Source organism: Panthera onca, chromosome B3 (assembly GCF_046562875.1).
Source record: "Panthera onca isolate mPanOnc1 chromosome B3, mPanOnc1 haplotype 2, whole genome shotgun sequence".
Classification (NCBI taxonomy): domain Eukaryota; kingdom Metazoa; phylum Chordata; class Mammalia; order Carnivora; family Felidae; genus Panthera; species Panthera onca.
The window spans coordinates 83,905,308-83,928,984 of NC_138344.1; the positions used below are offsets into that span (position 1 = coordinate 83,905,308).

Below are 23,677 nucleotides of genomic sequence, written 5' to 3' on the forward strand. Positions count from 1 at the left end.
TATATCTATACCTACACATACATGAATCTGTTATACGTGTGTAAAATGTATGAACATACACATGGACCAGAAAGAAACAAAGGAAGATAAAAATCATTTGTTAGAATAAGGGATTATGGGTCAATGATTACAGGCAATGAATATACATTTTCCTTGTTTCATATATTTTGGTATATCATGCCACTGATACAGGACTGCCTTATTAATAACATCCAAACTATATTACAAATACTCTCTCAGTTTTTACACTATTCACTACTTTCCACCTTTGAGAATCCACTCTGAATGACTGGATGTTTACTAAGATTTGCTAAGTGTTCACAATGTGCACAGCACTATCAAAAATTTATGGGATTTAGTTCTTCTGCTTAGGAATTTGCATGCTAAAAAACCACATAGAGAGTTGCTGTTTTCAGATTAGTGGGAGAAGGATTATTATTAGCTTTGCTTTAGGAAACAATATTCCTAGCATATGTACCCCATAAGAGTTGAGATCTGAAGGGACTTGAATGAGGGGGTTGTCTGGATAAGAAAAATGGGATTTATTTTAGGAATAAAGGAACTGGATAAGCAAAAATTGTACAGTGCAAAAGCAGGAGAAGGAAACAAAAAGATGAATTTCACCTTTGATAAAAGTGAGGGAAATGGAACAGGAAACAGAAAACCAGGACAATGATGTAGGCAGGACCAGATTATGGTTGGGCCTTGTTCTGTGGGGGGGTGGGGATGGGTTAAGTGCTTGGCAAACAGGATGCCCTCATAAAATATTTGTTGAATGAACGGGAGCCAGAGGGTTACAGACTCAAAAGAATTAGGGACACGGCTGAAGAACCAAATGAAATACTGTTTAAAGCAGAATTCAGGACTAATTAGACCAGAGAGGCTGTGGGATTAGGGAAGAATAGGAGTATCCTCAAATAGCACTGAAAGTAAATTAATTTAATGTATTTACTTTTTGGAGCGCTAGATGTTCTGAGGAAAGCATGGTTTCTAGAGGTAAGCAATTCCGAAGGTCTTCTGCTATGTTTTTCAACATAATGTCATTATTATCTTGAGTGAACTCATCAAAATCTCCTGAGGAAAAAAAAAAAAAGAAATATCTTTTATGGTTTTGGTCATACCTAAGTAAATACAATGGACATATTTTCCATCAGAAAGCATCAATTTATAACAATAAATAAGCCTTCTAACCAATGAAATATTCAAATTCTAATAAACGTTCCATTTCAAATAGTGAATTTTTCTTTTTCCCAAATTGTTTGAAAATACAAAACTTAACTATTTCAGCCTGTTCAAGAACAAAGGAATTTAAAATATATATAACATTTTAAGGGCACCTGGGTAGCTCAGTTGGTTAAGAGTCTGACCTCAGCTCAGGTCATTATCTCTTGGTCCATGAGTTAGAGCCGTGCATCAGGCTCTGTGCTGACAGCTCAGAGCCTTAAGCCTGCTAAGAATTCTGTGTCTCTCTCTGCCCCTCCCCTGCTTGTGCTCTCTCTGTCTCTTAAAAATAAACATTAAAATAAGTAAACACATGAATAATATGTAGTATTTAAACTATTTTTACTCGGAAATAGCACTGCCATTAGTTTTTTAGGGTCTTAAACTCACTAGCAAGTGGTTAAATATTCCTTCTCAGACCATACAGATCTTAGTGTAGGAGGCATCACAGAGACTGCTAAGAAGATAACTAAACTGAGTATCCCTGCCTCCAACAAAATGTACCTAAGCCTTAAGATAATAAGCACTAATGGCTGACACCAACTATGTAATAAACTTAACAATGACCATGATGCTCTGCTGCATTTGAGCAGCAGGTAAAATTATCATTAAAACTGTATTTCTGGGGATGCGTGGCTGGCTCAGTTGGTGGAACATGCAAATCTTGATCTTGTGGTCATGAGTTTGAGTCCCTTGTTGGGGTGTAGAGCTTACTTAAAAAAAAAAAAAAGCATATTTCTTTTTTGAGAGGGAGAGAGAGAGAGAGAGGGAGGGAGAGAGGATCCGAAGAGGGCTCTGTGCTGACAGCAGTAAGCCCGATGCAGGGCTCAAACTCATGAACCTCAAGATCATGATCTGAGCCGATGTCAGACACTCAACCAACTGAGCCACCCAGATGCCCCAAAAGAAAATATTTCTGATGGCTATGGCCTACTTCTGGATGATCTGGCAAAAAGTGGAGGGGTAGATGAGGTAAGAGAGAGTATGTGTAGCAATAAAGATGGGGAAGGTCTAGTTAAGAGATTGACAGCTGATGAATCTAGGTGAGGGTATAAAAGGGGTGTTTATTGTTCAGTTGTTTCTACTTTTAGGCATGTTTAATATTTTCTGGTTCTAAAAAAGTATTATTTCCAAGCAGCTCATATATAATTTTAAATAGAATGTGACTTACCTGAAAGTAAAATACTCATAAAGTTAGCTACCACTTGGGATGCCAAATGTAGACTGGAAAGTACTACTAGTGAAAATATTTTACCTTTCTCTTAAAAGACTTTCTTATACTGAACTCTTACTAGAGTAAAAGCATGCCAAAGGGTCTGTTTCAAAATAGCTGTAGAAGGAAAACACAGAGATCCTGAAGGTTAATGTCATCTGTCTCCACATTCCCTGCCCCCTGAATTGTGGGCTGTTTGTAAGTAAGCTCATGATTTGTTTTTAAACAAAAAAATAATTCTTGTGTTGGTTCAGAATGCTATTATCCTGTCACTAATAACAATTAAAAGTTACAAAGCAGGCCAATGGCAGCATAAGGAAATAAGCGGAGGTTTTCTGCTTCTAAATAAAGATACTCTTCTTTTTCACTGTATTATTCGGTGCCTTACACACAAAGGATCTTTCTCTGCATAACTTCTCACTGAGCAACAGTAATACAAAGATTCAGTTTGCTGAACTGATGTGAGAAGGTCTTTGAGCTTTTTTTCTTTCCTCACCTATCTAGCATAATGTTCTAAGCTGTTGCTTAAAGTTATTTCTAGAAGGAGACAAAACATAAAATTATAGAGAAACAAAAATACTATTAAAATTCATTCCAAACTCTTTTAGGTGGAACTTAAACAGCATCTGATATGTGTTTTTCAAAAAATTGGCCTTTTTAATTGTATTTGTAAAATTTAAGTTTTCTCAAGGTGTTAATTAATATCTAACATCTGCTTAGCTTCCTTCCCTCCATAGATAGAACACTGTCTGGGAGTCTCTATGACTCACATTAATTCTAATAATATCACTCCCACCAGTGATCCTTAGCAGGTTCTCTCAATTTGTAAATGGTATCACTAGAAAAGCCAAAAAAAAGTCTCATTATGTTAAACTAAGATATTCCCTATCCCAACTTCTTTGGATTTAATTCTGTAACATAAGCAACCATATTAATAAAACATAGTTTTTATGTGCCTTATAAAAGGCAGCCCAGGGACTCCTGGGTGGTTCAGTCAGTTAAGTGTCTGACTGTTGATTTCGGCTCGTGAGACTGAGCCCCGAGTCATGAAGCCTGTTGAGGATTTTCTCTCTCTCCCTTTCTCCCTCTCTCTGCCCTTTCCCTGCTCATGTACCTGCATGCTTCTCTCTCTCAAAATAAATTAAAAACAAGTCTTACAGTGAAAAAGGAACTTAGACTATGACCTATTACCAAATGGCCCATCCATCTATGCATCTCTGATATATACATATGCATACACAGACACACACAGACACACACATACACACGATAGTTGTTTAGTCTTTGCTTGAACATATTCAGGGACAGAATTCCTTCCTCATGCTGAGCCAGAATCTGACTCTCTATAACATTAACTCATTTTTTCTGAGAGGAATCATCACCTTTAACGCTATACAACATTTACTGAATGAACACTTGAGGCATGCTAGACTTGGTGCTTTTCACACACTATCATTTAATCCTAAAAATCCTATAGGTGGTAACTATGATTATTTCTATTTTGTAACAAAAACAACGAAAATATGAGGTCAGAGGTTCAGTTACTTGCCTCGGTCATACTGGCCAAAAGGTGGAGTTGGGGTTTAAATGCAGGGCTTAGTCTGAACTCTTAATTACTACATCATAGCAAAGAAGGCAGCTGGCTAGTAACAGTTCTCCTATCACTACCATAATCTTCTCTTCTCCCCACCTCTGTCCAGTTCTCCATATGATGTGGCAGCCATATCTTTTGCCATCTGCTTGCTGTCTTCTGGACTTGTTCAACAAAACCCTTTAAATATAGCCTTGGAACTCACATTGCCAATCTAGTTCTCTAATCCATGGCTACCTTCGTTTATTCTCTTCTTCTATCACATTGTGGCCTCTAGGGCCCTGATTACTACTGCTACTGGGTGATTAATAAATTTGGAAGCGATGGTGGCAGTGGAGGCCAAAGAGTGTCTTCAACAGTCATATGTAAAGATCAAGGAAGCTGGAACAATGACAGATGGGAATGGCTGCAAATTCTAAGCCATCACAATCGATTTCCAGCTGTCTCTCTGGTGAAGTATGTTTATTTGAGAGTCAATACTTCAATTAATGTGAGCATTACCAGTTGAGAGATACTATGAAAAGGTGTATTAAATTCAGTCATTTAAAAAAGGTAGTTATGAAGACTGCATTTGTTTAACCCCAATACCAAGGATACCAAGTGAAAAAGAGAACTGGCACCTCTTACCCTGAACAAACTCTGATTCAACCACATTCAAGGGTAAAGAGAGATTTTTTCAGTTACAGCAATGATTCCTTTTTTTTTTTTTAAGTTTATTTGTTTTGAGAGAGAGAGACAGAGAGAGAGAGAGACAGAGAGAGAGAGAGAGAGAGAGAGAGAGAGAGAGAGCGCACACAAGCAGGGGAAGGGCAGAGACAGGGAGAGAGACAGCATCCCAAGCAGGCTCTGTGCTGCCAGCATGGAGCCTGATGTGGGGCTTGAACTCATGAACTGAGATCCTGACCTGAGCCAAAACTGAGAGTCAGACTTTAACTGACTGAGCCACCCAGGGGCCCCAAGCAGTAATTCTTCAGTGTGGCCCTAAAGAGGATCTACATATGGGACTTATGTGGTCCTTAAAGGGCCTAAAGCTGTATGTTCGGTTGTATACATAAATATGTATATTTTTCCAGGAAGAAAGTTTTTAAGAGGTTCAATACTTATAGCTAATATTATTGAGCACTACGGAAATTTTTAGTGCAAGAAGGCTAAAATTAGTCTTAATATCTGTAGTGGTTGGCAAATAACTTATGAAAGGAAGAGCAAAACATTTTTGCCCTAATAATGGCTATAAGACAGGTTAAAAAAGCATGATATGGTATTACTGAAGTGTGTAAATCTGAACTTCATGTTATATCGTTAACTATTTACTCCGTTATTAAAGTGGAATTCCTTAAACCATCATTTCTAAAGGCTGTGCAATATTCCACCATTGTGTATGTATTTAACCATTCACTTCTAATGCACATTTAGATATAGCTCTAACTGTGAAAAATTAAGGACACTGCAACTGACATTTTGGCATTCATCTTCTCTTGCATTTCTGATTATTTGTTTATTGTAAATGGTTAGAACTAGAAGTACTTAAAACATTTTAAAGGCTCTTGCTACATATTGTCAAATTTCTTTCCTGAAAGATAACACCAATTTACTTTAACAGAAAAGAATATGTGTTTCATTAAACCCTGCAGCAGTAAATATTACCATACAAACTTTGTTGTTTTAATTTGCATTTCCTTAATTACTGGTGAGGCTGACATCTTTTAACATGTATAATAGCTATTTCAGAATGTGTTGTAATAGTATTATGCTTGGAAAAAGATTAAAGAAAGGTGTTAGTTGCTTGACAGTAAAGTTTTTCTCAAATTACACATGTAGGTGGGAAGGGAGTGGAGAAAGAAAAGTTGCTCTAAAGGGCAACATTAATTCTTTAAAAATTTCCTACCTATATTTAACTAAATATATGAGTAAACAGAAGTCACCAAAACTGATAGTCTACGAATCAAGCCCCACTTTTTATACCTGGTCAGTATCAAGTCCTGCCTTTTTTGCTTGTAAAACCTACTTCCTCTTTATTCCCACTCCAACCACCTCAGCCACAGTTATCACTTCACACTTAGATACTAGGACAAACTCATGACTAGCCCCTTGATCTTGGTTCCCCTACTATAACATACCTTGTACATCTACTTTAAACTAATCTCACTCAAACCTCACTTTCATATCACTTGCTTCCCTTACAATTTTTGGATGTCTTTCTACTTTTCAACTTATCAAATCTTATACTAGATATTTAAGGCCCTCTATATCAAGAGTCTAACCATCCTATTTTCTATCCTTATTACCCCTAACATAATTTCTGCTCAAGACAGGCAAATCTTGGGGTGCCTGGGTGGCTTAGTTGAGTGTCCGACTTCAGCTTAGGTCATGATCTCGCAGTTTACAAGTTCAGGCCTTGCCGTCCTGCTCTGTGCTTACAGCTCAGAGCCTGGAGCCTGCTTTGGACTCTGTGTCTCCCTTTCTCTCTGCCTCTACACTGCTCATACTCTATCTTTCAAAAACAAAAGAGGCAAATCTCCCCAGTTGTTTTCCATAGTCCTTCCCATTCATACTGTTCCTTTCAACTGCATGACCTAGCTTTTTGCAATAAGGGCCTGTCCAAATTATTTCGTGTCCATGAATTGTTTCTTTTTTTATTAAAAAATTTTTTTAACATTTATTTTTTGAGAGAGAGAGAGAGATAGAGAGAGAGAGGGTGGGAGGGAGGGAGACAGGGTGTGAGTGAGGGAGCGTGAGTCCCCAACATGGGACTGGAACCCGCAAACCGCGAGATCATGACCTGAGCCCTCCAGGCACCTCTCCATGAATTCTGACCTTCGACCTCTAGCCTTAACTTATCCATATTCTTACATCTAATGACTTAAAATGCATAAATACAAGGTTTTACACACACACACACACACACACACACACACACACACATATATATATATAACCTATTATTCATTCATATCATGTATTACTCTGAAGTCCCTACTGAAATTTTGAAAATTTATTGAGGGGGGACTTCTGGTCCCAGACAAGATGGCAACTTTCCTCACTTTCCTTTGTTCCTCCCCTCTAACTACAACTAAATACCCTGGAAATAATTCAACAGGCAATTATAAAATAGGAATTGGAAAGCTAGAAAGAAGGTGAACTGTCTAGGGGCCTTAGGACTTAAGAACAGTCACTGCAGTGAGCTCCCTGGATTTTCTTTTCATCTTCCATGTAGCTTGGACTAGGTACCAGAGAAACCAATACCAGAACCACTAACAGGCATAGGAGGAAAAAAAAAAGTATTAAGAAAAGTGTGTTATCTCTTGCCAAAGACTGGTAAAGGGGACAAACAACAAAGACCTACTGAGGAACCCTAATCCCCACTCCACACCTGGGCCAGCAGCAGACTGTCCAGTCTTCAGACCCTCTACCCAGGGGCATAAAAAACCCCAGGTCTGGCACCTCTTAGCCATCTGCTCAGTGGTGGAAAGCAAACAAGGTCCTGAATTGCTTGTCTCCATTCTCACTATTGGAAGGCAGCTCAGCAAGACAGGGCAGCCCAATGTGTTTCCCCATGCAGGTGACACCAGCATAGATTGAACAAGAACTGTAACAGTGCTAGAGAACAAGGCAAAGTTGAAAACACTGCAAGGACACTGAAAACCAAATTGTTATCAGAGACACAGCCCACAAAAGCAGGCCAGAACCAACAGGTTAGAACTAAGCAAGACAACAAACCGCCTATTGATAAAAAAATTTGAATAGGAACAAAAGTCTTAGCATAACATCCAAAATATCTGAGATATAATCAAAATGATCCTGGCATGATATCCAAAATATCTAGGATATGATGGAAAATCAATTATTATACAAAGAACAGAAAAAAAAAGTCTTTAACCTGTAAGGGAAGACAGATCAGGAACGCAGCAGACCTATCCAGAGAAACTTGACAGACCAGAAAGGAGTGGCAGGATATATTCAATGTGTTGAATTGGGAAAATATGCAGCCAAGAATTCTTTATCCAGCAAGGCTGTCATTCAAAATACAAAGAGAGAGTTTTCCAGACACACAAAAACTAAAGGAGTTTATGAGCACTAAACCAGCCCTGCAAGAAATTTTAAGGGGGACTCTTTGGAGAAAAGACACAACAAAACAAAAAAGACCAAAAGCAACAAAGATTAAAAAGGACCAGAGAACATCACCAGAAACACCAACTCTACAGGCAACACAATGGTACTAAATTCCTATCTTTCAGTACTCACTCTAAATGTAAATGGACTAAATGCTCCAATCAAAAGACAGTGCATCAGAATGGATAACAAAACAAGACCCATCTGTATGTTGCTTATAAGAGACTCATTTTAGACCTAAAGACACCTGCAGATTGAAAGAAAGGGGACAGAGAACCATCTATCTTGCTACCGTACTTATATCAGACAAACTAGATTTGAAAATGAAGACTGTAACAAGGGGTGAAGAAGGGCATTATATCATAATTAAGGGGGTCTATACACCAAGAAGATCTAAAAATTGTTAATATTTATGCTCCCAATGTGGAATACCCAAATACATAAATCAATTAATCACAAACATAAAGAAACTCATTGATAATACCTTAATAGTAGGGGTCTTCAACACCCCACTTACAGCAATGGACAGATCATCAAAACAAAATCAGCAAGGAAACAATGGCTTTGAATGACACACCAGACTGGATGGACTTAACAGATATATTCAGAACATTTCATCCAAAAGCAGCAGAATACACACTCTTCTTGAGTGCACATGGAACATTCTCCAGAATAGATCACATACTGGGACACAAATCAGCCCTCAACAAGTACAAAAAGATTGAGATCATACCTTGCAGGTTTTCAGACCACAACTCTATGAAACTCGAAATCAACCATAAGAAAAAATTTGGAAAGACCATGAATAATTGGGAGATTAAAGAACATCCTACTAGGGGTCGCATCACTTCCGCTCGAGTTCGGCGTTTCGTCGTCTGTGAGAACTCACACGGTTTCAACATGCCTATTGAGAAGTGTTATTTCTGTTTGGGGCCCATTTACCCCAGCCACGGCATGATGTTGTCCGCAACGATTGCAAGGTGTTCAGATTCTGTAAATCCAAGTGTCATAAAAACTTTAAAAAGAAGCGCAATCCTCGCAAGGTCAGGTGGACTAAAGCATTCCGTAAAGCAGCTGGTAAAGAGCTTACAGTGGATAATTCATTTGAACTTGAAAAATGTAGAAATGAACCTGTTAAATACCAGCGAGAGCTATGGAGTAAGACTATTGATGCAATGAAGAGAGTTGAAGAGATCAAACAGAAACGCCAAGCTAAATTTATAATGAACAGATTAAAGAAAAATAAAGAATTACAGAAAGTTCAGGACATCAAAGAAGTCAAGCAAAACATTCATCTTATCCGGGCCCCTCTTGCCGGCAAAGGAAAGCAATTGGAAGAAAAAATGGTGCAGAAATTACAACAGGATGTGGACATGGAAGATATTTCTTAAAGATCTCACTATTTCTATAAGTGCATTTGAAAATCTCCTTAGGAGACCAAGAACTTCTAAATGATCTTTTATATTTTACATAAGGTCACTCAAATGAAAGGTATTTAAAAATACATCTCTTCTATGTTGCTCATTGCTGTCTGTAAAACATCGGATATTATGGATGTTAGATTGCATTTCCATTGTTAAACCTTCACTGATAGTTACATTTATGTAAATCATGCAAATTCTCTTTGTAAATACAGAAGTGAAGTGTAGGCATAAAATGTTCCTGCCATTTGGATAATGGCACTATGCAGTATTTATGTAAGAACTAATGACAAAAATATATTTTACATATCCCTAGCCATAAATTTTCTTTGCAGTAAAATATTAATTTTACTTTATTAATATTATAGAAGGGGGCTTAAAACAAGGCTAAAACAACCTGTATGTATGATAATTAGCCTTAAGTAATCTTTTATTTTGATTTCAGTATTTGTTTTGGTTTCTTAGAAGAGTATATGAAGCCTAATTATGTTGGAGGTGAGAGCTGAATAGCTTTTTCCTGAAATGGCACTATATACTTTCCACTTTGGAGAACACTCAATTCTGAGATTCCTGATAGAATCAGATTTTTTTTCCAGCTTAGCAGTGGTTTAGAAGTGGAGGAATCCCAGTGCCTTTTAGGATGTTGTGTGGTTTCATTTAAAAAGCTCCAAATTGTTTTTGGATAATAGAATTTATGGTTTTTGTGTCACAAATTATTTGGACCTAAGTTCATATTTTTTGTTTAAAAGCTACTAAAAATGTATTCATTAGCAGGAAGAAAATAACTCCCACATACTACTGAAGTAGGAAATACAATTAAAGAAAAATATATACTGAATAATGTTTTTATATTTCTACATTTTTTGCAACTTTAAGGATATTAAGTAACTCACTTTTTATACTTTAAGGACAGAACTTAGAATAAATTATAATCTTAGGGTTATAAAATTATAAAGTAATGGCTAAATTTTTAGCCATTTCACTTCAGTATTAGTGAAAAAGTGATCACTGGACAAAGTGTTCAGGACAAAGATCTGAATTCCAGTGTGATTTTTGCCCTTGTGTTCTTATTTGTTAAATATGGGTCATTGATAGACAACGTTATTGATAAAGCAATTAGGGGAAATGATATATGAACTCAAAGACATTTGTTAAATTACTTGGAAGTTTGTACTCCATACTAGATTTATGTTTGTTTTAATATCAACATGTTTAAGGGGTGCCCAGGTGGCTCAGTCGGTTAAGCATCCGACTTCGGTTCAGGTCATGATCTCACAGTTCATGGGTTGAACCCTATGTCAGGCTCTGTGCTGACAGCTCAGAGCCTGGAGCCTGTTTCAGATTCTGTGTCTCCCTCTCTCTCTGCCCCTCCCCCACTCATGCTCTGTCTCCCTCTGTCTCAAAAATAAATAAACATTAAAAAAAAAAAAAAAAGAACATCCTACTAAAGAATGAATGGGTTAACCAAGAAGTTAAAGAGGAAATTAAAAAGCATATGGAAGCCAATGAAAATGAAAGTATGACAGTCCAAATCCTTTGGGATGCAGCAAAGGAGGTCATAAGAGGGAAGTATATAGCAATCAGGCCTTCCTAGAGAAGGAAGAAAGGTCTCAAATACACAATCTAATCTTAAACCTAAAAGAGCTGGAAAAAGAACAGCAAAAAAATCTGCCCCAAACCAGCAGAAGAAACGGAATAATAAACATTACAACAGGAATCAATCTTGAAATCAAAAAACCAGAAGAACTGATCAATGAAACCAGGAGCTGGTTCTTTGAAAGAATTAACAAAATTGTTAAGCCCCTAGCCAGAATGACATAAACCCCTAGCCAGATTGATCAAAAAGAAAAAGGAAAGGACCCAAATAAATAAAATCATGAATGAAAGAGGAGAGATCACAACCAATACTACAGAAATACAAACAACAATAAGAGAACATTATGAACAATTATATGCCAATAAATTGGGCAATCTGGAAGACTGCCCAATGGACAAATTCCTAGAAACATATAAACTACCAAAACTGAAACAGGAAGAAATAGAAAATTTGAACAGCCCATAACCAGTGAAGAAATTGAATCAGTAATCAAAAACCTCTCAACAAACAAGAGTCCAGGCCTGGATAGCTTTCCAGGGGAATTCCACCAAACATTTAAAGAGTTAACACATATTCTTTTGAAGCTATTCCAAAAAATAGAAATGGAAGGAAAACTTCCAAACTCATTCTACGAGGCCAGCATTACTACGATTCCAAAACCAGACAAAGAACCCACTAAAAAGGAGAACTACAGAGCAATTTCTCTGATGAACATGGATGCAAAAATTCTCAACAAGATACTAGCAAACCAGATCTAACAATACATTAAAAGAATTATTCACCACGATCAAGTGGGATTTATTCCTGGGACGCAGAACTGGTTCAATATTTGCAAATCAATCAATGTGATACATCACATTAATGAAAGAAAGGATAAGAACCACACATTCCTCTCAATAGATGCAGAAAAAACATTTGACAAAATATAGCATCCTTTTTTTTTTTAATGTTTGTTTATTTTTGAGAGAGAGCGCGCGCGCTCGCGAAAGTGGGGGAGGGGCAGAGACAGGCAGACACATAGAATCCCCACCAGGCTCCAGGCTCTGAGCTGTCAGCAAAGAGCTTGACGTGGGGCTCAAACTCATGAACAGCAAGATCATGACCTGAGCTGAAGTTGGATGCTTACCTGACTGAGCTACTCAGGCGCCCCTAATCCTTCTTTGATAAAAATCCTTAAGAAAGTAGGGATAGAAGTAACATATCTCAAGATCATAAAGGTCATATAGGAAAGACTCACTGCTAATATTATCCTCAATGGGGAAAAACTGAAAGATAAGCCCCTAAGATCAGGAACATGACAGGGATGTCCACTCTCATCACTATTATTTATTCAACATAGTGTTGGAAGTCCTAGCCTCAGCAATCAGACAACAAAAAGAAATAAAAGGCATCCAAATAGGCAAGGAGGATTTTTTTTATAATCAAGGTACAGAAATCGTATGCATTTCTTTTTTTAAAATATATTTCTTATTTAAATGTAAATACAGCCACAGAAACACATTAATTTTTGTAAATGTGAAAACTCTCTTTAGCTCTAATACCTGTAATCTCAATTTAATGTGTCCACCTTTGACTGTACCTGATTATGTTTTCTTAATTTTTTTTAATGTTTATTTATTTTTGAGACAGAGAGACAGAGCATGAACAGGGGAGGGGCAGAGAGACAGGGAGACACAGAATCTAAAGCAGGCTCCAGACTCCGAGCTGTCAGCACAGAGCCCAATGCGCGGCTCGAACTCACAGAACTCACTGACCATGAGATCGTGACCTGAGCTGAAGTAGGAGGGTTAACTGATTGAGCCACCCAGGCGCCCCATATGCATTTCTATACACCAATAATGAAGCAGCAGAAAAATCAAGGAATTGATCCCATTTACAATTGCACCAAAACAATTAAATACCTAGGAATAAATCTAACCACAGAAGTGAAAAATCTATACACTGAAAACTATAGAAAGCTTATGAAAGAAATTGAGTAAGACACAAAAAAATGGAAAAACATTCCATGCTCATGGATTGGAAGAACAAATATTGTTAAAATGTTGATACTACCCAAAGCAATCTACATATTCAATGCAATCCCTATCAAAATAACACTAGCATTCTTCACAGAGCTTGAACAAACAATCCCAAAATTTGACGGAATCAGAAAAGTCCCTGAATAGCCAAAGTAATGATGAAAAAGAAAACCAAAGCTGAAGGCATCACAATTCAGGACTTCAAGCTGTATTACAAAGTTGTAATCATCAACACAGTTTATGGTAGTGGCACAAAAAGACACACAGATCAATGGAAGAGAATAGAGAACCCAGAAATGGACCCACAAATGCATGGCAAACTCATCTTTGACAAAGCAGGAAAGAAAATCCAGTGGAAAAAAGACACCCTCTTCAGCCAGCGGTGTTGGGAAAACTGGACAGCAACATGCAGAAGAATGAACCTGCACCAGTCTTTTATACCAGAAACAAAAATAAATTCAAAATGAATGAAAGACCTAAATGTGAGACAGGAAGCCATCAAAACCCTAGAGGAAAAAGCAGACAACAATCTCTTTGACCTCAGCTACAGCAAATTCTTACTTGAAATGTCTCTGGAGGCAAGGGAAACAAAAGCAAAAATGAACTACTAGGACCTCATCAAGATAAAAAGCTTCTGCACAGCGAAAGAAACAATCAGCAAATTTAAAAGGCAACTGACGGAATGGGAGAAGATATTTGCAAACGACATATCAGATAAAGGGTTGGTATCCAAAATCTATAAAGAATTTATCGAACTCAACACCCAAAAAACAAATAATCCACTGAAGAAATGGGCAGAAGACATGAATAGACACTTTTCCAAAGAAGACATCCTGATGGCAAACAGACACACGAAAAGGTGCTCAACATCACTCATCATCAGGGAAATACTAATCAAAACCACATTGAGATACCACCTCACACCTGTCTGAATGGCTAAGATTAACAACTCAGGCAACAGATGTTGGTGAGGATGCAGAGAAAGAGTATCTTTTTTGCACTGCTAGTGGGAATGCAAACTGGTATAGCCACTCTGGAAAAAAGTATGGGGGTTCCTCAAAAAATTACCCTATGACCCAGCAAATGCACTACTAGGTATTTAGCCAAAGGATTCAAAAATGCTGATTCGAAGGGTCACATGCACCTCAATGTTTATAGCAGCACTATAGACAATAGCCAAAGTATGGAAAGCGCCCAAATACCCACCAACTGATAAATGGATAAAGAAGATGTGGTGTATACACAATGGAATATTACTTGGCAATCAAAAAGAATTAAATCTTACCATTTGCAACAACGTGGATGGAATTAGAATGTATTATGCTAAGCAAAATAAGTCAGCCAGAGAAAAGCAAAAAAAAAATCATATATTCCATATATTCCACTCATATGTGGAATTTAAGAAACAAAACAGATAAACATAGGGTAAGGGAAGCAAAATAAGATAAAAACAAAGAGGGAGACAAACCAAGAGACTCTTAAATACATGAACAAACTGTGGGTTGCTGGTGGGGTGTTGGGTGGGTGAATGGGCTAAATGGGCAAGGGGCATTAAGGAGGGCACTTGTTGGGATGAGCACTGGGTGTTATATGTAAGTGATGAATCACTAAATTCTGCTCCTAAAATCATTATTACATTATATGTTAACTAACTTGGATTTAAATTTAAAAATAAGTAAATAAATAAAAATAAAATAAAAACTCTGTTAAGAGGATGAACAAATTACAGACTTGGAGAAAATACTTGCAAACCACATATATGTTCACAAAGGGCTTATACCTAGAATACATTAAGAACTCTCAAGATGACAGTATAGAAAAAATACAATTAAAATTGGGCAAAAGACATAAACAGATATTTCACCAAAGACGATATTGAAATGGCAAATAAACACATGAGCAGATGTTCAACAACCTAATGATATATCACTCAAATAACAGAATGGCTAACATAAAAAATATTGATAGGAGTGCCTGAGTGGCTCAGTCAGTTAAGTGTCTTGAGTCTTGATTTTGACTCAGGTCAGGATCTCATGGTTTGTGAGACTGAGCCCTGTGTTAGGCTCCACGCTGATAGCCTCTGCCCCTGTCTCTACTTGCCCTCTCTCTCTCGCTCTCTAAATATATAAATAAACATTAAAAAAAAAAAAAATACTGACTGGGGCACCTGGGTGGCTCAGTCGGTAAAAGTGTTTGACTTCGGCTCAGGTCATGATCTCCCAGTCTGTGAGTTCCAGTGCAGCCTCAGTCTCTGTGCTGACAGCGCGGATCCTGGAGCCTGCTTCAGCTTCTGTGTCTCCCTCTCTCTCTCTGCCTCTCCCCCACTCACACTCTGTGTGTCTCGCTCTCAAAAATAAGTAAGTATTAAAAGAAAGAAAAAAAACTAATAGCAAATGCTGGTGAGGATGCAGAGAAATCGGATTACAGTATGTTTGTATTAATATAAAAATGGCTCAGCCACTCTGGAAAACAGTTTGACAGTTTCTATAAAACTAAAAATGCACTTACCATATGACCCAGCAATTGCACTCTTGAATATTATCACAGAGAAATGAAAACTTATGTTATCACAAAAATCCACACATGAATGTTCACAGCAATATTATTTGTAAGAAAGGCTTGACTGGAGGGGCATTTCAGATGGCTTCTTTACTCCTATGTCTGGTGTCTAGGCAAGGATGGCAAGAACAGTTACAGCCTGGTTGAGCATCTTGCTGTCCAAAGGCTAGCTGGGATTCCTGACAGTTTGATAATCTCAAGGTAGTCAGACTACACATATGATGGTTACCTTCTCCCAGACCAAGCATTCCAAGAGAAAGAAAGTAGAAGTTGCAAGTTTCTTAAGTCCTGGATCTGAAACTGACATAGTGTCACTTCTGCCATATTCTATGGGCCAAAGCTGTAACAGAGCCCATTCAGATTTCAAGGTAGAGAATACAGATCAGACCTCTCATAGAATGAGGATCAAAGAATTTGTGGCCATTTTGTAAAAAGTTTTATAGAAGAATTTGTACAAATAAACTATACATATTTCAAGTGTATAATTATATAAACTTTGTCATATGGATACAGTCATGAATTTATCTCTACAATCAAGGTAGTGGACATATCTGTTACCCCCAAATGTTTCCTTTTGCCCATCTGTAATCCTTCTCCAATCCCTCCACTCACTCAATTGCCACAGATGTATTTTCTATCACTATAGATCAGGCTGCGTTTTCTAGTTATAAATAAATGAAATCATGCTGTATACAGTCTTTTTTAGTATGGTTGCTTTCACTCAGTATAATTTATTCACGTTGTTGAGCAAATATTTCTTTCCATTTATTTGCTAAGTAGTATTCCATTATAAAAATATACCACATTTGCTCATCCATTCACCCATTCCTAATTGAAATGCCTCCCTCCTTCACTTGTTCTTGAGATACTGTACTGACTAGAAGCTGTATTATGATGCTGGATAGTAGCGATGAGTGCACATCTCTGTCATTTCTGATCTTAGGGGAAAGAACTCAGTCTTTTCAATTTTAAGAATGATGTTAGCTGTAGATTTTTCACACATGTCCTTTACCAGGTTGAGAATGTTCCCTTCTACTCCTAGTTTGATGAGAGTTATTATCAGGAAGAGGTGTTGGATGTTGTCAAATGCTTTTCCTGGTCTATTGAGGTAATAATATAGTTTTTCTTTTTACTGAATATGGTGAATTACATTGATTGATTTTATAATGTTTTACTCATTTATTTTTAAAAATGTTTATTTATTTTGAGAGAGGAAAGAGAACATACGAACAGGGGAGGGGCAGTGAGAGAGGGAGAGAGAGAATCCCAAGCAGGCTTTATGCTGTCAGTGTGGAGTCTGATGCAGGGCTTGATGTCCTGAACCCTGAGATTGTGACCGGAGCCAAAATTAAGAGTCAGACACTTAACTGACTGAGCCACCCAGGTGCCCCTGATTTTATAATGTTAAACCAATAGTGCATTCTTGGGATAAACCCAGTTATTCATGATGTATTATCCTTTTATATATCCTGCTCATTTTATTTTAAAAAAATCTTTTTTCTACATTTATTTTTGATAGAGAGAGACAGAGCACAAGTGGGGGAGGGGCAGAGAGAGGGGGAGACACAGAATCTGTAGCAGGCTCCAGGCTCCGAGCTGTCAGCACAGACCAACGCGGGGCTCAAACTCACAAACCACGAGATCATGACCTGAGCCGAAGTCAGACCCTTAACCGATTGAGCCACCCAGGAGCCCCTATCCTGCTCATTTTATACACAACAATATATTAAAATACAAAAGTACTTTATTCTCTCTTTTTAAAAAATGTTTTATTTATTTTTGTGAGGGAAAGCATGAGGGGGGAGAGGCAGAGAAAGAAACAGGGACAGAGGACCTGAAGTGGGCTCTGCAATGACAGCAGTAAACCTGATGCCAGGCTTGAATTCACAAACTGTGAGATCATAACCTGAGCCAAAGTTGGATGCTCAACTGACTGAACCACCTAGGTGCCCCAAAGTACAAAAGTACTTTAGAGAAAAGGATAATTTTTTTGTTTAAAGTTTATTTATTTTGAAAGAGAGAGTACATGTGCATGCACGTGGGGGAGGGGCAGAGAGAGAATCCCAAGCAGGCTCTGTGCTATTAGCACAGAGCCTGAGACATAACTCGATCTCATGAATCAAATCGTGAGATTATGACCTGAGCCAAAATCAAGAGTCAGACGCTTAACCGACCCAGCCACCCAGATGCCCCAAAAGTGTAATTCTTTTTATTTGATAGAAAAATTTTAAGAGGTACCAATTTAAGAAAGAGGTACCAATTTGCTTAGTATACCTTGTTAGTTTTTGAAAAAACAATCTATTTTTGTTACCTCACGTTCTTGGTAACTTTCATTAATTCATATGGTTTCAATGAAGATTAGAATATCTTTGTTATGATACTTCCTCAGTGGTAATGCAATATGGAACTGAAGCGGTATACTGTCTGACAAATGTAACTAGAAACCAGACTTTACTTTTTAGATTTGTGGGAATTTCAAAAAATTTCTAACAGCTCTGTAGCTGCTGCTCACAAACAGGTCCACTTATGGTCAGTGAAGATATACCTAAAATATAGGATACAGTGAAGCTTCTAAAAGCTTCTAGTCATCTACTGTTATCTTCTTTAAGCATTAAATATTTTTTGATGATTTTAATTTTCTTAGAGCAAACCCTAATTTTCTACCCTTTGTAATCTGATTCTTAATAGAAACTCTTTTGGGCAGTGTGTTTGACTTCCTCATTTGTATTTGCATATCCAAGAAAAATTCGGTGGCTTCAGAATAGCATATGTTAACATACAGTTGTTCCAATGTACTTTTTAAAAATATGCCTATTGGGGGTCCCACTTGCAGTTCTGGCTCTCAGCTCTCCTCACTTAATGGATTGCAGTCACTCCTACACTTTGAAATCTAGATCAAGAGCCCATTTTATATATATATAGGAAATAGAAGAGAACAGATGTTCTGCCACAAGATCAGAATCAATTAGCTGCGGTCCTGCTGTATTTTTACTTCATTCATTCATTCATTCATTCATTCATTTTGGGAGACGGTATCTTTGTGTGCTTTGCCCTTCAGACTTGGTGTATCCTTCCTACGTTGGTATTCATTTGTTTCCTAGATCTTTGGTCTAAGCTGTACCAAGGTAAAATGTAGGCTCCCATCTATTTTTTCTACATCTTCAGTTTATCAGGCATTGACATGTGCTTGGCTCTGCCCTGGTCCACGCTTCTAGTTCTACCAGCCTGATCCTAAATGACTCCAGGTATTGGTGTGATAATCCCACTATTCCTTCAGAGATCAAGAATATTATTCTGGGGTGCCTGGGTGGCTCAGTCAGTAAAGTGTCTGATTTCGGCTCAGGTCATGGTCTCATGGTTTGTGGGTTCGAGCTCCGCATCGGGCTCTCTGCTATTAGTGCAGAGCCCGCTTCAGATCCTCTGTCCCCCTTTCTCTGCCTCTCCCCTGCCCGTTCTCTTTCTCTCTCAAAAATAAATAAACATTAAAAAAGATTATCCTTCCTTTTGTGTATCTAAAATGATTATGATTTTACCTGTTAGCAACATGTTTTTCAGTTTCAATAAGCACTGCAAAACTCAAAACCAAAGCCATACTCAATACCTACTACTGTGTCTTGCTATTTCATTAAATAGTATAAAAATTCAAGGAGATTTATACTTATTAAATGTCTAAGAAAATGTCATACAAATAAGATATTATGCAAGTGACTTAATGCTAGAGATAAAAGATAATTTTTTTTTTTCCTAGAAGAAGGAAATTAGTTAGGAAAATAAAAAATGGTTGACTGGAAGAATCTTTTGTGCTCTGTTTAGAGCCACTTCATAAAGTATACTAAGAATTTCAGCTTGGGAAGATGAGAAAGTTCTGGAGACAGATGTGATGGTTGCACAACATAAATGTATGTAATGTCACTGAACTGTACACTTAAAAATAGCTTAAAATGGTAAATTTTATGTTATGCATATTTTACCACCTAAAAAAGGCATACTAATAAGTTGCTTTTCAAGATTTATGTTAAAACACTCCATTTAAAGCAAAGTGACACCCTCATTTCTTACAATATTCATGTTAATAAACATTCTCAGAAATTCAGTCGTTTTCTAAATCATTTAATAAATTGCATGAGCTCTCTGACTACAGGATCTGCTGGAGAAAGGCACAAAAAGAGCTTTTTAAAAAAGTAAAAATGTACTCTAAAGTCAGTGATCTTGGGTCTTCTTGTTTACAAAATTATCACCCAAAACATGCTTACAGGTTTTCCTGATTTGGAAAAATGGGGCTCTCAACTGATGTCTCTAAAACTGGAAATTTAGATTACAAATGATTCCACAAAACTGAAATCTTGAGGATAAGAATATTTTAGTAATTGTGCAATTGCCAGAACCAGGCAGTAGGTGGCATTTTTGTAGGCACTTAGGGCTTTTGGAATAAAAGAGAATGCAGAAAAAAACAAACGGAAACTACTATGGTTTTTATAATCAATCGGGATATGATAAATAAAACTGGCAATACAAAATTTAAATAAGGAGACTCAGCATATTTTGACTCAGCAATTCCTATCTTGAATCTACCTGTCTGGTTTTCTCCACTTTCTAAAAGGCTAACTCTATCAGTTTTCCAAGTTAATTTCATTTTGGCCTCTCATCTAAAATGATCCCCCCAAATGTGTAATAATAATAAAAATACCCAATCCTACTGATTGACTAATAACATCACAAAGAAAGAGAGTTCTAGGAAAAAGTTAAGTTTGGAAGTTATCAGCACACATGAATATTTCAAATCATGAGTCTGGATGAAAATAAACACGGGAATCAATGTTTAAAGGTATAAAGGTAGCATGGTTTTTTGGCATTGTTCTCAAACAAGGAATATCCTGTTATCTTGTGCTTTCACCAGGTTTCACTCTGCCAAAGCAGTAACCATTCTTCACTAAATGGACCTAATTGCCACATTTCCTCGATTCTAAGTTGTGCTTTTTTGTATTATTAATTTTATTAACAGCTTAAAATCAAAGTCGTCACCCCCCAATCTCTCCCTTACCTCACCCTGGAAAACTGCTATTAAATTGATGGTCCATTTTACAACTGAGAAAATAAATGCACTACCTACAGGTGACTTTGCTTGTAGGGTAAAAGCTTCCTACCCCACAGACTGAAACACCTTTTGCAAAGTGCTTTTTCAGGTAGTAACTAACCTTACTGGTAGTCACAAATTCGTGGGAGTAATGACGGTGGGGAGGGCAAAACCCTCCACCCCTTCTCTTCTCTCAGAAAAGGATTAGGCACAAGGAGCCTCTAGGTGGCTTGTCTGAAGTCTGCAGCACAATCACAAACAACCCAGGGCCAGGTCTTCCTGCACCCAATTCCAAACTGGACTCTGAACCTGCTAAGGTTTGAAATGTACCCCCCGTCAACCTCTCCTATAGAGAGGAGCAGAGACCCGCACAGCGACCCCTAGGAGGCTTTCGGCCTCATGCTGTCTTGGGTCCCCAAGGTCAACACCTATAGTGTATCTTTGCCCCAACCACTTGCGTCTGGCTCTGGTCGCTTACGGGTAGTTCTCATCCACTCGAGCAGCGCTGGGAGGTCTGCCGGAGCCACCGTACGTAGCAGCTGCATTATTGCTTGCCGCGCGGAGCGGAATTCCATCTTGGAGCAGAAAACAGCGTCGGGGAAGGTTCGCAATGCGCACGCGCAAGCAGAGAGCTGTCTCCACTTCAGATCCGACACGGCGGAACCCGCCTCCCCGGGCTGCGAAATCCCTAAGCCCCGCCCCTTGTTGGTGTTCGCACGTGCGCCTGGGGACGAAACCCTACTTTGAATTGCATCTCTCATGATTCTCCTTTCAGCTGGCAGTGCACTGCCCAGTCACTTTTTAAGGTGACTTCTCGAGGCCGGAATTATTTCCTGAGATCGCATCCCTAGAGAACATCCTGTACTGCCACTTTGCTGCCGCAGTGATTGGGCAATAGGAAACGGAATGTCCCAAAGCCAGTCGAAGCAAAGAAACATCGCAATAAACCCTTTCAGCGAAAGGACTGAAAGTACGCGGCAGGTGCCCCGGAAGCGGAAGTGTATCCTTTTCATAAGAGGCTGGACTACGCCGAGTGGTGACGTTTCCTCATTGGGCGGAAGGTTCGGTGGCAATCGTCGGTCTTCCAGCTGGTGGGAGTTGGCGTCGCGGTGCTGGGCGCTGGAGCCCTAGTTTGTATAGTTTGGGAAGTCGGGTTGTGGGATCGCATCTGTCTGTCTGATCCCTGCTTTTCTTGGTTTCCTCCCACGTTGCGGGGGCCTAGCGAAGGAATCCCCGGCCCCTTTGGGCCACAGCGGTAGCGGTGCCTTTTGCGGTAAGTGTCTTGCTTTTTCCCGCCCCCGACCACGGACTGGCAGCTAGGGGCAGCCTCAGCCCTGCTTGGGGGCTAGAGACTCCAGAGGGAGTCGGCTTCTCTGGCCACCGACTCTCGTCACCGAGACTGAGGTGCGCTGGCCCTTTTTCATCTCGTGTGCCCCGTCAGAAGTTTTATTAAAGGATGCACTGTGACCCTTTTAAGTTGTCTTCAGATTTACCCGAGCCAAATTAGATGTAGGCAATTACAGGCCTGGCTCTTTGCTTTGCTCTCTTGATCAATAATTTAGATGTGGCTACTTCTCCGAAAACCTTTTGACGTGTACGAGATTTTATTTTTCCGTGTCCGTTGTGCTCGACACATTGTTCTGCATATAGTAGGCGTTCAATAAACAATACGGGATATCAGTTCAATGCCAATGGTGACTTCAGATATACTCATGGCTCTTTCTGTACATTTGACACTTTCTTGAAACTCTTTCCCCTATTGTCTTTCTTGCTGCTATTCTCACCTAGTTCTTTCATATGCTTAATTCAACAGAGTATTTACTTATTCCTATCTATAGGGATATTGAAATGAATGACACAAATACTGCCATTGAGGAGCTAACAGTACAGTGAGAGAGGCACATAAATATACATTATAGCAAGATGAGTAATGAGAAAGTTTAGTTAAAGAGCCATGATAGCTATGGGAACACAGATGAGATTGTTCAGGGGGATTTGTGACCCTGAGCAGGTTGCTAGTCCAATCCAGTCTCTGTTTCCTCATCTATCTAATAACTTATTATGGGGGTGAAAGATTAGGTGATCTGTTCTGGGCAGTGTCTAGAATATAGCAGTGTTGGTGCCAAAGGGTAGAATTATTTCCCTTAAAACTCTTTCTCTTGATGTTTTCATGTGGTCAGTTAGTATTTTCTAATTTAATAAAAGCATCTTCAAACAGATCTTGCCTCTAATTTCACCTAACTGGGAATTCTGGATCCACCTCTGGAATTTAATAAGATAAATATAAATGGCAGCTTTAAAAAAATTGATTTTCTTCTGTATGCTTTTGGAGAGGGTAAGGAATTAATAAGGGCTTCTATCCCTGTTAATTATTCTCAGTCTTTGTTGACTGCTTTTTGTTGGCTCTTTGCCATCCCTGTAACCCAAATGGTCTTTCACAGTCTTCTTGAGAATTATTGTCTACATCCATGGCTTCCATGGCATTATCCTTGTATGCCAACCATCTCCAAACTTCTGTAACTTCTTTTTTTTTTCCTGTAACTTCTGCCTCATGAATGATATAGTTTTTTAGTTTCTATAAATTTAGTACGTCCAAAACCAAGCTTACTACCTCAACTTTCCTTTTTTTTTTATTCTTTTCATTATTACTATATGATATATACATGTTTTTGACTCCTTGTTTCTACTTGAATTTTGTGATATTTGTATGTTCAATTTTTAAGGAATAATAAAATGAATGTGCACAGTATCCAACTTTAGTAGAACATTACAAAATATTTTAGTAGATGTGCTCAAAATCCAACTTTAGTAAAACTTTACAAATACAACATTACAAAACCTTACAGCCCCTTGAACCTTTTCTGTATTAACTC

General features: G+C 38.2%; 2 protein-coding genes and 1 pseudogene across 3 annotated transcripts in view; 2 read left to right on the top strand and 1 right to left on the bottom strand.

The window, feature by feature from the left end:
• LOC132669548 (uncharacterized) overlaps positions 1-21,777 on the bottom strand; it is a 44,652-nt gene extending 22,875 nt beyond the window's left edge. Inside the window, exons 1-2 of the mRNA XM_060619506.3 lie at positions 21,283-21,777; positions 953-1,074 (exon numbers count right to left, since the gene is read on the bottom strand). Of these exons, the coding sequence (XP_060475489.2) occupies positions 953-1,074; positions 21,283-21,565 (405 nt within the window). The 5' untranslated portion in view covers positions 21,566-21,777. The remainder of the gene's footprint in view (positions 1-952; positions 1,075-21,282) is intronic.
• LOC132669549 (putative ribosome biogenesis protein RLP24 pseudogene) lies at positions 9,036-10,371 on the top strand (annotated as a pseudogene).
• Positions 21,778-21,867: 90 nt separating the features above from the next.
• Positions 21,868-23,677, top strand: part of SRP54 (signal recognition particle 54) — a 40,077-nt gene continuing 38,267 nt past the window's right edge. For both annotated transcript variants that reach the window (XM_060619496.3, XM_060619497.3), the window contains exon 1: positions 21,868-22,077. The gene's annotated coding sequence lies outside the window, so the exon portion shown is untranslated. The remainder of the gene's footprint in view (positions 22,078-23,677) is intronic.